The sequence below is a fragment of the Prionailurus bengalensis genome, chromosome E4 (assembly GCF_016509475.1).
Source record: "Prionailurus bengalensis isolate Pbe53 chromosome E4, Fcat_Pben_1.1_paternal_pri, whole genome shotgun sequence".
In the NCBI taxonomy this organism is placed as follows: Eukaryota; Metazoa; Chordata; class Mammalia; order Carnivora; family Felidae; genus Prionailurus; species Prionailurus bengalensis.
In genome coordinates, this window is record NC_057360.1 from 12,405,303 (window position 1) to 12,418,155 (window position 12,853).

Consider the following 12,853-nt stretch of genomic DNA (forward strand, 5'->3'; position numbering starts at 1 on the left):
TGTATTTTCTATCACCTTGGGCCATGTCTACACAGTTGTTTCGTTGCTTTTCTCAAATGCAGTTAGTTGATACAGTACAGTGCATAGAATGTTAAATACAAGGACACAGTCCATACCTGCCAAGAGACATTATTTTTCTTTGTCTACACATTCACACCAGCTACACTATTTCTGCCAGTGTTGTAGTCATTCTCTTAGTCTTCCAGAGAAGAATACTTGGAGATAATTTTGACATCCTCCTCTGGATCATGTGCTCTTATTTAACTATTACAAAATTCTATCCTTTCTTTCTTCAAGATACTCCTGCAATCCAGCTTTTCTTCTCCATTCTCACTTCCATTCATCTATCTACTTAATACCCAGAGCTGCACTTCTTTTCTAACAGGGCTTCCTATCTTCTGGTTTATTTCCTAAATATTCATTCTGGAAAATGATACGAAATTTTACAAATCATCATTTATGTCTAGATTACCTTAAAACCCTCACAATACCTAAAATTGCCAGATCACAATAGCCATTAAAATGCATGGATAATATAACAAGCATTTTTGCAACGTAAGCTTCTTGAGAGCAAAGATGATTTTTGCTGTGTTAACCTCTGTATCCTTAGAACAGCACCTGGCCCATAGTTGGCAATATATAAATATTTAGAGCTGGAAAAAAATGCATATTGGAGCTTGGAAAAACAACAAGAATCTAAGCAAAATGCCCAGAGGACAGAAAGGAAGATAGAGCTGAAAATAAGATAAACCAAAACTGGGACTGAACTAGGGAGCTATTAGTCTGTAACAGGAAAAGTATAAGATGAGCCCGGGCATTTTATGCTTGCAGGTAAAGAAATACTCAAAGACTAATGGGACTGTGTCCAAAAGACACTGGTCAACTTTGGGGTATTTATACCAAAAGGAATAATAACTGTGGTTGATTTAACACATTAATACGAATCAGGCGTCTATGATATTATGCAATGATTGATAGAAAAACAGAAAAACAAAATTTCATTTTCATTGAAGGCAACAACTACCTCAAATCCTTACTCTGAAAATTGGTAATTAAAGGGAAGAATTAAGCATTTGATTCACTTCTTCCCTAATCCAGAAAAAAAAAACCCACCTATAATTTACCTCCCCTTTGTAGGCAAAATCTCTATATAAAATGCCACTAGTAACAGAGAACAATAATTGTAAATGGTTCCTATTTTGCAAGCCCCAACAAATGATGGATTCACCTATACCTCATTGATTTACTACAAAATGATTTGAAATGTGGCAAAGTTTCACCCCACAGTTTACCCGATAATTCCAAAGGGGAAAAAATGTTACTTTACATGGAGAGATCTGTCAGCATCATAAACAAATAAGCAGATAGCATCATTAATAGTGGCAGTACCTGATAGTATATGCAATAAAAACACAATAAATCATCCATTAAGTATTCTTGCCAAAAATTAACCTTAATCTAACCAAACTGTTAGATCTCATATCCAGTAATAAATAATGAATATGATCCTGAAAAACAGAGAATATACTTAATTGGATATCAAGATATATTACAAGAAAATAATAATGACAAGCATAGGAATAGAACCTCAGGGGAACGAAACAGAGAACCAGACTTATGCATATATGTAAATTTTAAGTATGAAACAAGTCAATTCTCAGATCATTATGGAAAAAATGTATTGTCAATAAATAATTTCGAAACAATTTGTTATGTATATGTAACAAATTAAATTGGATCTCTACCTCATACCCCATGCAAAAACTGATTCCACATTAAGGGCACTGGGGGTGTTCAGTCGGTTCTTTAAGCATCTGACTTCGGCTTACATCATGATCTCACAACTCATGAGTTTGAGCCCCACATTGGGCTCTGTGCTCTCCTCACAAAGCCTGCTTCGGATTCTCTGTCTGCCTCTCTCTCTGCCGGTCATGTGCACTCTCTCTCAAAAGTAAACATTAAAAAACGAATTCCACATCCAATAAACCCTTAAATGTAAAAATCAAAACTTTAAAAACATTCAGAAGCAAATGTAAATTATTTTTTGACCTTCAGTTAAAGACATATTTTTTAAACAAGATACAGAAAACACTAAAATTGATAAATTCACTGCATTAAAATGAGTAACTTATGATTATCAACAAGACACCACAGAGCAAGCAAAAAGATAAACCAAAAAAAAAAATGATACACCTAATTTGCATCACATAAAAACGAACACAGGATTAAATTAAGACTATTTGAAGATCCCTTATGAATAAAAAAGTAAAAGATAGACAACCTGATGGGGGACAATGGAGAAAGAAGATAAAGAGGAGATAGAAATAGCAAGAAAGAAACTAAACAAAGCAAGAAGAGTGCTCAACCTCAGTGGTAGCTGGGAAGATGCCAGTTAAGGCCAGAATCAAAGATTAAGAAGTCTGAATGAATACACCAAGAGCTGGTGAAAGTGTGAAGCTGGAAATTGTTTACTAAATATTTCAGGGGTGAGTACGTTGGGATTACCACTTCAGAACGAAATGTGTTGCAAATTGTTTTGTAAAGTTAAACAGGCATATACCCTAAATCGCTACAATTCTGCTCCTAGTTACATAGCTCAGAAAATTCTAGCACGTATGCAAAATAAGGCTTGTTCTAGACTTATCAGAGCAGTATTGTGAATAATAGAAAAAGAAAAACCGAAAGAGAGCTCCAAAGTAATTTGGCAGGAGAATGGATGAATACATCTGAATTATTTGTATACAATACAAATTGTATATTATACAGTATTAAGCAGCAGAGAAAGTTTATGAACTAGAACTACACAAACCACGTGGATGAATATTAGAAATATTTTACTGAATGAAAAGAGCAAATTGCAGGTTACATACAGTATAACTTTTTAAATTTTTTCAGTATAACTTATATACAATAAAATGGATTCTTTTTGGTGTGCAGTTCTATGCGTTTTGATAAGTGCATAAGTCATGTAACCACTACACAATCAAAATATAACACAATTCTATCATCCTTTCAAGTTCCTTTGTGTTCCTTAGGGTTCATCCTATTCCCCAACCCCAGATTCTGGTAAGTACTGATCTGTTTTCTGTTCCTACAACGTTTCCTTTTCCAGAATGTCATCTAGATATAATCGTATGTGATGTAGCCTTTTAAGCCTGATTTCTGTCACTCAGATAATGCATTTGGGAGTCATCCATGTTGTGTTTCAGAAATTTATTCCTATTTTATTGTTAGGTAATATGTTACTTATGAATGTACTGCACTTTATTCATTTACTACTTTTGGGTTCTTTCTAACTTTTGGTAACTATGAATAAAAACACTATAAACATTTACATACAGGTTTTTGTGTGAGCTAAAGTTTTCTTTTCTCTTGTACAAACACCAAAGAATAAGACTGCTCAGTTTATGGCAAATATATGAATAACTCTACAAAATTGGCCAACTGTTTTCCAAAGTGGCTGGGCCATTTTGCATTCCCACCAATGAGGGAGGTGTTCAGATTGACCCACATTCTCACCAGCACTTGGTTTTGTCAAGGTTTTTTGTTTGTTTGTTTACTGTAATCATCCTACCAGGTGTGTAGCCATTTGATTGAAGTTGTATTTCCATGGTGATAAATGGTATGAGCATCTTTCCATGTTCTTATTTACCATTTGTGTACCATGTTTGAAGTCTCTGTTCAAATACTTTGTTCATTTTTATGGTTTTGCTACATTGGTCAAACTGATCAGGGATAGCAGCAGACAGAGATGTAGAGAAATTATTGATTTATGAGATGAAAGGCCATAGTTGAGATTTTACAGGTACATATAAAAATGATAAGGAAACACTGTACATAAGTTTACACCGACAAATTCAACAACTTCAAATGGGCAAATATCTTGAAAGACACTTATTATAGACAAGAAGAAATAGAAAATGGTAACCCTATACTGTTAAAAATTTTGTAAATCTGAGTCTAGTTAACACACAATGTTATGTTAGTTTCAGGTGTCTAACAGTGATTCTTCATGTCTGTAAGTTATGCTATCCTCACAAGTGTAGCTGCCATGTGTCACCATATAATGCCGTTACAATACGATATTATTTATTTGAATCTTTTTTATCTAAGCTAAAGTTTTATCTATTTTGCTTATCTTTTCAAAAATCAGCTCATGGTTTTGTTGATTTAAGAAAAAAAATTTTTAATGTTTTTTTCTAGGAGAGGGAGCAAGAGAGACAGAACATGAGCAGGGGAGGGGCAGAGAGAGAGGGAGACACAGAATCAGAAACAGACTCCAGGCTCTGAGCTGTCAGCACAGAGCCCGATGTGGGGCTTGAACCCACGGACAGCGAGATCATGACCTGAGCCGAAGTCAGACACTTAATTGCTGAATCGACTGAACCACCTAGGTGCCCCTTTGTTGATTTTTTTTCTATTGTTTTATCTAGTCTTTATTTCTGCTTTGATCTTTGTTATTTTTTTTTTTTCTTCTGTTCTCCTGTTTCTAGTTACTTGAGGTATAAGGTTAGGTTGTTTATTTGAGATTTTTCTTTTTTCCTGAAGTAGACATTTATGAATATAAATTTCATTCTTAGTACTGCTTTTGCTGTATCCCATTCATTTTGATATATTATGTTTCTGTTTTCATTTGTTTCAAGATATTTTTTGATTTCCCTTTTGATTTCTTATTTGACCCATTAAGTTGTTCAGGACTGTGTTAATTTGCACATATTTGTGAATTTTCCAGCTTTCCTTCTGCTATTGATTTTTAATTTCATTACACTGTGAAGATACTAGATATGATTTCAGTCTTCTTAAGTTTATTAAGACTTGTTTTTTGACCTAACATGTGATCTATCCTGTGATCTATCATTCCTGGAGAATGAGACACGTGCACTTGAGAAGAATGTGTTCTCTGCTGTTGTCAGATGGAATGTTCTCTATGTATCTGTTAGGCCCATTTGGTCTATAGTGTTGTCCAAGTCTACTGTTTTCCTATTAATTTCGTCTGGATTTTCTATCCATTATTGAAAGTGGGGTACTGATATTTCCTCCTATTATTGTATTGCTATTTCTCCTTTCAGTTCTGTCAATATTTGCTTTCTATATTTAGGTGCTGTCATATTGGGTGCATATATATTTATAATTATATATTTTCCTGGTTGCCAGCAGGGCTTTATTCCTTTATGGAGGCTCTAGAGGAGAATCCATTTCTTTGTCTTTTTCAGCTTTTAGAGGCCATCCCCATTCCTTTACTCATGGTCTCTGTTCTCCATCTTCAAAGCCAGCAACAGTGACCAAGTCCTTTTCAAACTACCATCTTGCTAGTCCGCCTTCTGTCATCACATCTCTCTTTCTTTCTTCTTCTTTTTTTTTTTTTAACATTTATTTATTTTTGAGAGACAGAGAGACAGAGCACAAGTGGGGAGGGGCAGAGAGAGAAGGAGACAGACTCCGAAGCAGGCTCTAGTCTCTGAGCCATCAGCACAGAGCCTGATGTGGGGCCTGAACTCACAAACCACGAGATCATGACCCAAGCCGAAGTCGGACACCTAAATGACTGAGCCACCCAGGCGCCCCTGTCATCACATCTTTCTAAGACCACTGCCAGGAAAGGCTTCCCTAAAGAATTTTAAGGATTGTGTGGGCTCACCTGGATAATCCAATATAGTCTCTTAAAAAAGTCCTTAACATTAGTTATGTCTGCCAAGTCCCTTTTGCATATAAGGTAATATATTTACAGGTTCCAGGGATTAGGATGCGGGTATTTTGGGGGGAGGACAAGAGCATTGTCTTGCCTACCAAAACACCCACTATAATGGTTAATTTAAAACATCAGACAATACCAAATGTTGGCAAGAATATGGAGCAGTTAGAGTTCTACATTGCTTGTGAGGATGCAAAATGGCACAACCATTTTGGAAAACAATTTAGCAACCTCTTCAACAGTAAGCATACATCTACCACGTGACCCAGTAATTCCACTTCTAGATATTTACCCAAGAGAAATGAAAACATATGTCTACAGAAATGGGTGTCCACGAATGTTCATGGCTGTTTGCATAGTAATACAAAACTGGAAACAACCCAAATGTCCATCAATGTGTCGATTGATACAAATGGTGGGATATTCGGGGCGCCTGGGTGGCGCAGTCGGTTAAGCGTCCGACTTCAGCCAGGTCATGATCTCGCAGTCCGTGAGTTCGAGCCCCGCATCAGGCTCTGGGCTGATGGCTCGGAGCCTGGAGCCTGTTTCCGATTCTGTGTCTCCCTCTCTCTCTGCCCCTCCCCCGTTCATGCTCTGTCTCTCTCTGTCCCAAAAATAAATAAAAACATTGAAAAAAAATTAAAAAAAAAAAAAAAAACAAATGGTGGGATATTCACATTATAGATATTACTCAGCATTAAAAAAAAACCTAATTGCTGATATACACAGCAACATGAATAAATCTAAAAACATTATGGGGGTGCCTGGGTGGCTCAGTCAGTTAAGCATCCAACTTCAGCTCAGGTCATGATCTCATGGTTTGTGGGTTCAAGCCCCATGTCGGGCTCTGTGCTGATAGCTTAGAGCCTGGAGCATGTTTCAGACCCTGCCTCCCTCTCTCCCTCCCTCTCTCCCTCCCTCTCTCTCCCCCTCTCCCACTCATGCTCCGTCTCTCTGTCTCTAAAAAAATGAATAAATGTTAAAAAAATTTTTTTAAACATTATGATAAAAGAAACAGATGGTTTGATTCTGGCAAAGAAGCAAAAAGCAAACTGAGGGCAAAGCACAAGCTAACACCCTGCACCCACCCCACCCCCAGGTGGGGGTGACATGATATGGGTGACATTTCTCAAAGAAAAGAGAAAAACAAATGGTTAACTAATAGAGATCATAATCATTCAGGACATGAGTCTCCATCAGTTTACAACTGTCTTAATGATTAGCAAGAAAAATGCAATCTCCAGAAACCTACAGATTCAATTTCCGGGACTCTAAAGTCACCCTTGCCTCCATAGGAAAGAAAATCTTATATAATCAGTCGCTCCTCACAACCCCAGTGCAGCTTTTTCTGCCTATGGGCCCTGTCTCCATACTATAATAAAAACACCTTTTTGCACTGAAAATGTCTCAAGAATTCTTTCTTGGCTGTTGGCTCCCAAACCCCACTTCAAACCACATCAATATCATGAATGAGAAATTCTTCAATATATATATATATATTTTTTAAAAAAAGGTAGATAAGTGATTGCTTGTGCCAGGCATAGAGGACAGACAGACTGAATCAGGAGGGGAACATTTGGGTTATTTATACATTTGTCAAAACCCATCAAACTGTAGACTTAAAATGCCTTTCCTTTACTGGATATCAATTATTCCTCAGTTTGGTTGTTTTAAAGGGTATAACAAACAAGGAAATTGGAAATTCATATTTAGATATAACATAATTAAATTACATAATTACAAAGATAAAAAGAAGATTTCAAATGCCATCACTGTTTTTAAATATATATATATATATATATATATATATATATATATATATTAATTTAACCTTTCCCTCTTATTGCAACCCAGTGGATTATACATTTTTTGAGTGAAGAAACCAATCCCATTCAGCATGTGGAAACTGTGGTGATGGTTAAGAGCCTGAATTCGGAGTCAGAACTGGGTTAGAATATCTGATCCACCATTTATTTACTCTTTGACCATGGGCAAGCTAAACATTATAAGCTACAATTCTCTCATCTATAAAATAAGCATGGTAATAGTTTATGTATCTTAGAGTTAATTATGATGTTAAATGAAGTAGCATACATAAATTTATAACAGGGTGATTATGGTAATGTTAATGATTGTTATTAGGTAAACTAGGGGTTCAAAAACCATGTTAATCATGTGACTCTGAACACTTAAGCTGTGTCTTCTTCATTTAGAAAAATTGGGATAAATACCCAAAATGTAGAAGAATAGGGTGAGTAGGGATGCCTGGGTGGCTCAGTCAGTTGAGCATCTGACTCTTGATTTCGGCCCAGGTCATGATCTCAGGGTCATGGGATAGAGCTCCGTATTGCTTAAGATTCCCTCTCTCTCTCTCTCTCTGTCTCTCTCCCTCCCTCTGCCCCTTGCCCCCACTCATGCTCCCTTTAAGAAAAAAAAAAGATTGGGTGAGTACAAAATGAGTTAATCTTGTAGACCATACAATTATATGAAAATCATTATTTCAGCTTCATCTTTAAATTGGTCAACTGCATTTTTAATACTGTAGCAGCAGTGAGGCTTTTCAAAGTATTGAAGAAAGTGATTGCTACTTCTTGAGTCTTATAATTTAACATAGAAGAGAAGGAATACAAAGGTACATAAAGCTGTCTATGACAGAACCATTTAAATGCAAATAACCCCAGTAATAAACCTGCATTCCAAGGATGGTTCCTGGAGGGCTTCGGAGCTATAACAGTCAGGCTGCCTTGCTTTGGAAGGCCTTCTTGTTACTGTCACAGTTTGCCCCAACAAGCAAAACTTCCTCCTGGAAGCTTTTCCTGAACTCCAGACTTAGTAAAGTGACTTCTTTGTTCTCCTCCTGCATTTACTGTATATGAAGCGCATAATTTGTTTATGCTTCTATCTTTTCTAGTAAGAGTGCTTAAAAAGGTATAAAATCATGGATTTCCAATTACATTTCTAATCATAGTGCTTGGCACATAGTCACAACTAATAAATGATAACTGCTACTGTATCAGATATAATTACAGCCTTCAAGGAGCCTGTAATCACCAGGTACGTAATCACCAGTTTACTTGTATGTAAACAAATAAATGCTGAACATATTAATGCTTGTCATAATGGCAGCATGAAACAAGAAGAATGTTGGCATAAAGGAGGGAATAACCCACTCATCATGGTGGATAGAGTTAGGGTGAGGCTCACAAAGGATGAAAAAAAATTTTAGCAGAGAGCATAATTGGGAAGGAGAAGGCAATAGTACATATAAAGACACAAAAGCTTGAAACATCAAGGGATGTTTTACTAACTGCAAATAGTTTGAGGTGTTTAGAGAATTAAGTTTGAGTAAGAGCAGTAAAAATAACTTTGAAAAAGCCAGCAGGGACAAGATGATGTAAGAGAATCATCTGGTGTAAGAGAATATGATATTTGGATATTTTCTGCAGGCATGGGGAGCCACAAAACTGTTTTTATTTTTAATATTTTTATTTATTTTTGAGAGACAGCAAGAGACAGAACACGAGTGGGAGAGGGGCAGAGAGGGAGGGAGATACAGAATCTGAAGCAGGCTCTAGGCTCTGAGCTGTCAGCACAGAGCCCAATGTGAGGCTTGAACTCACGAACCACAAGATCATCACCTGAGCTGAAGTCAGACGCTTAACCGACTGAGCCACCCAGGCTGCCCGAAACTATTTTATTATAGAAAAGTCATGTTGAAATTGATTACTTTTGGCAATACTAATTGTTCTATATTTTACCACAGAGCCACATAGGGCAGAGGTGACAGAATTACATTTTTATTCTCCAAATATGATGCTTTTAAATTTCCTGATATGCTTCAAGAGTCCATAGAAAATCCTTTCTTACCTTGTGACTGCCTTTGGGATATCATCAAATGGCCATGGTGGTCCAAAGAGTCCACATCCACTGGCTATTAATGCAGCCATCTTCTCACTTTTCAAATTAATTTGAGCTCACAATGCACATCTTAGAGCAAAGAAGGTTTCAATTAAAAAGGACCCTTTAAAATACATCCTCTCTTAAGAGCGGTAACCTCTGTTTTCAACTGGTATGACATCAGACAATAACTATGACATCATTGGGTTGCTCCAAGGGCGAGGACAAGGAAGCCGGTGACCCCCTAGGACAATAAATAATGACACTCTGTGCTTTTCTCCTTCCTCAGGTTCTCCTACAGCCTGAACCATACTTTGAGAAAATAGTTGTGTGGTATGTCAAGCTGGTGATTCTTAAAGACATGCAGTCAAATGAAAACCGGGCACAGTGTAAGTGGAAGATGTGCGCATTTAGTCGTACATGATTCGTTCACGTACAAAACCCCAGTGTTTGTGAATTTGCATATGTGAATGTATACATACATGTTCAATTGGAGGTTTCCTGCAAGAAAGCATAGCTGTTGTAGCATAGCTGTTGTTATGCTTTCGGAAAAATGCACATGGCATGGTGAGGAAGAAGATCTGAATTTATTCATCCAGATTAGCTGCATTTATTAATTTAACGAAAATTTGTGAGAAGGCATTGCTTTAGACTTAAGTATGCAAAAATGAAGAGACGTAGTTCCTGACTTGAAGAATTGTACTAAATCCAGTAGGTGGATACACATAGGGTGAATAAATGAAGTTCAAATACATTCTGTGGTAGAGCTATTATGTACCTCTGTAGAAATCAAGACGACTATGGAATCATTAAGCAGGCATTTAATGCGGCTTCCAAACAAGGCATTTAAGAATTGAGGCTATAGGGGCGCCTGGGTGGCTCAGTCGGTTAAGCGTCCGACTTCGGCTCAGGTCACGATCTCGCGGTCCATGAGTTCGAGCCCCATGTCAGGCTCTGTGCTGACTGCTCAGAGCCTGGAGCCTGTTTCAGATTCTATGTCTCCCTCTCTCTCTGACCCTCCCCCATTCATGCTCTGTCTCTCTCTGTCTCAAAAATAAATAAATGTTTAAAAAAAATTAAAAAAGAAAAAGAATTGAGGCTATAAAGTGAATGAAATACAGACCTTACCCTAAAGGAGGAGTTCAAAGTCTATGAATAGGCAATCAGAGAACAAGTAATTGGTGTCTCAGCCATATTTCCCACACACCTACACCCCAAGTCAAGTTTTAATTGGTTTTGTTTTCTTTTTCTGGATCCTGTTGTTTCAAACCACCTTACCCATTAATTTTGTTCTTATAAGTAGATGACACACCATCTCTTTTCAACTTATTGCTTCAATTCATAATCTCTCACAGTGAAACAAGTTCTGTGCGAGTTGTAGATATTAAGTGCATCCAACCTCTCATTCCGTACACATTTGTTTAGTGCATATTATGTGTTCCAGGCACTATTTGAGTTAAAGTAGAAGTCCCAACAGGGTAAATTCAGGCAATGGCTATATTAGCAACCAGATGTTTCCTCCGAAGTCTTAGTAGCAGAAAACGTATAGAGCTGTAAAGTGTATGACAACTACCACCACATACCTCTGCTGAAATGAGTTGAAAGCTATTTGGTCCCCAAGGAGTGCTCTCTCTTCCTCACCTCTTTAAGAAAGGTATTGCCGTAACATAAATGTGACATACCCTCCGGGTCATTAAGAACAGAACCAGAACTGCCAGTTCATTCCAAGTCAGTTCCTAGCAACAACAAGTTAGCAATAATATCTTTGAAGTTGGGTGAGAAATGAATTTGTGCTTCTAGGGTCAAAATATACTATGTCTCAGTGGGTGACATAGTCCCATAAGTAGGGGGCTGACATTAAATCACATGTTACTTGACTTTAAAGCTTTTAACTTTGATTTTTCTTTTCTTCCATTTCCTTTCCCTTCTCTTCCCCCCCTCCTATTTTTTCCTCCCTTCTTTCCCTCCTTCCTTTCTTTCTTTTCATGTGTAGACAGCACATGTGGCATAAAAATAACCGCATTGGAAACAGAATTGTATCTGATTTTGAACATTTCCTACCAAATCTGTCTCTCTTCAATGTAGACTTTGCTGTATCAGGAGACAGAGTAGGTATATATCAACAACCCTGAGAAATGGTTGCAGTGAGGTCAGATTCTTTCCTGTGTTAGTGACAAAACAGCTTTAATTAATTAATTCTTTGTGACAAAAACAGATTTAAAACTCATTTCATGTTAGCTCATCTTTCAGTACCTTGTCCAGGTTGCGCTTTTGTTTTGTTTTTTTCAAAGAGGGAGGGGTGAGAAATAAGATGATCCTATTCCAAACTTGACAAGTTGTAAAATATTTCTCTCAAATCAGTCTTCTTTCTGCGTTTCCCCCTCATTGGGATGGTAACTGCTTTTTCTTTCCAAAACGAGTCAGGTGAGGATGTCAACATGGCTCTGAATAAAAGATGCTGGTATGCCATCACAAAAACAAAACAAAGTCGAAACAAAGTAGGGAAAACGCTGGTTGTCCACTTCCCTAAATTGTTTTCCTTGGGGCATGGTGATGTGCATTTCTTTTTGAATCATTTCGTTGATATTAAACCAGGCCCTTGTGCTTTCTAAGCAACAGAAATTGACAAGAGGCCAAATGGACGTTTCATGCAAGGCTTTATTGGGGCTTTTGCTTGAGCACAGGGGAGGCAGAACAAAGCAAGAATCCTCAGGCTGACTCTCCCAGGAAAGGTAGAGTTTTTTAAAAGAAACTTGGGTGGAAAAGGGTGATACCTAAGCAAGTAGAAATGGGGATTTATCAGCACCTGTGTATTTTTTTTAATGTTTGTTTTTGAGAGAGACAGAGACAGAGACAGTGTGAGTGGGGGAGGAGCAGAGAGAGAGGGAGACACAGAATCTGAAGCAGGCTCCAGGCTCTGAGCTGTCAGTACAGAGCCCGGTGTGGGGCTCCAACCCATTTACTGTAAGATCATGACCTAAGCTGAAGTCTGATGCCTGACTGACTGAGCCACTCAGGGGCCCCAGCACCTGTGCATTTAAAGGAAAGGTCATGTTTCTTCATGTTAATTGCACCTGTAATTAACATGTTAAACCTCTGCCCTGGGTGTGATTTTTCCTATTATAATGAGGGGAAAAGTCAGTGAAAGTTCAGCACTGGGGTCCACCTGGGTGCAGAATGGTTTAATCTGGTTTTGCCTAATCTCCATAGTAAGCATCCTCCCAAGGACATAGAGTTTTAGGTGTTTGTTTGCTTGTTTGTTTG

The 12,853-nt window shown here is 37.6% G+C and overlaps 1 protein-coding gene across 1 annotated transcript in view; it reads right to left on the minus strand.

The window, feature by feature from the left end:
- Positions 1-11,273, minus strand: part of KIFAP3 (kinesin associated protein 3) — a 174,797-nt gene extending 163,524 nt beyond the window's left edge. Inside the window, exons 1-2 of the mRNA XM_043568731.1 lie at positions 11,173-11,273; positions 9,560-9,679 (exon numbers count right to left, since the gene is read on the minus strand). Coding sequence (XP_043424666.1) covers positions 9,560-9,639 — 80 coding nt within the window. The 5' untranslated portion in view covers positions 9,640-9,679; positions 11,173-11,273. The remainder of the gene's footprint in view (positions 1-9,559; positions 9,680-11,172) is intronic.
- Between the last annotated feature and the right edge of the window lie 1,580 nt (positions 11,274-12,853).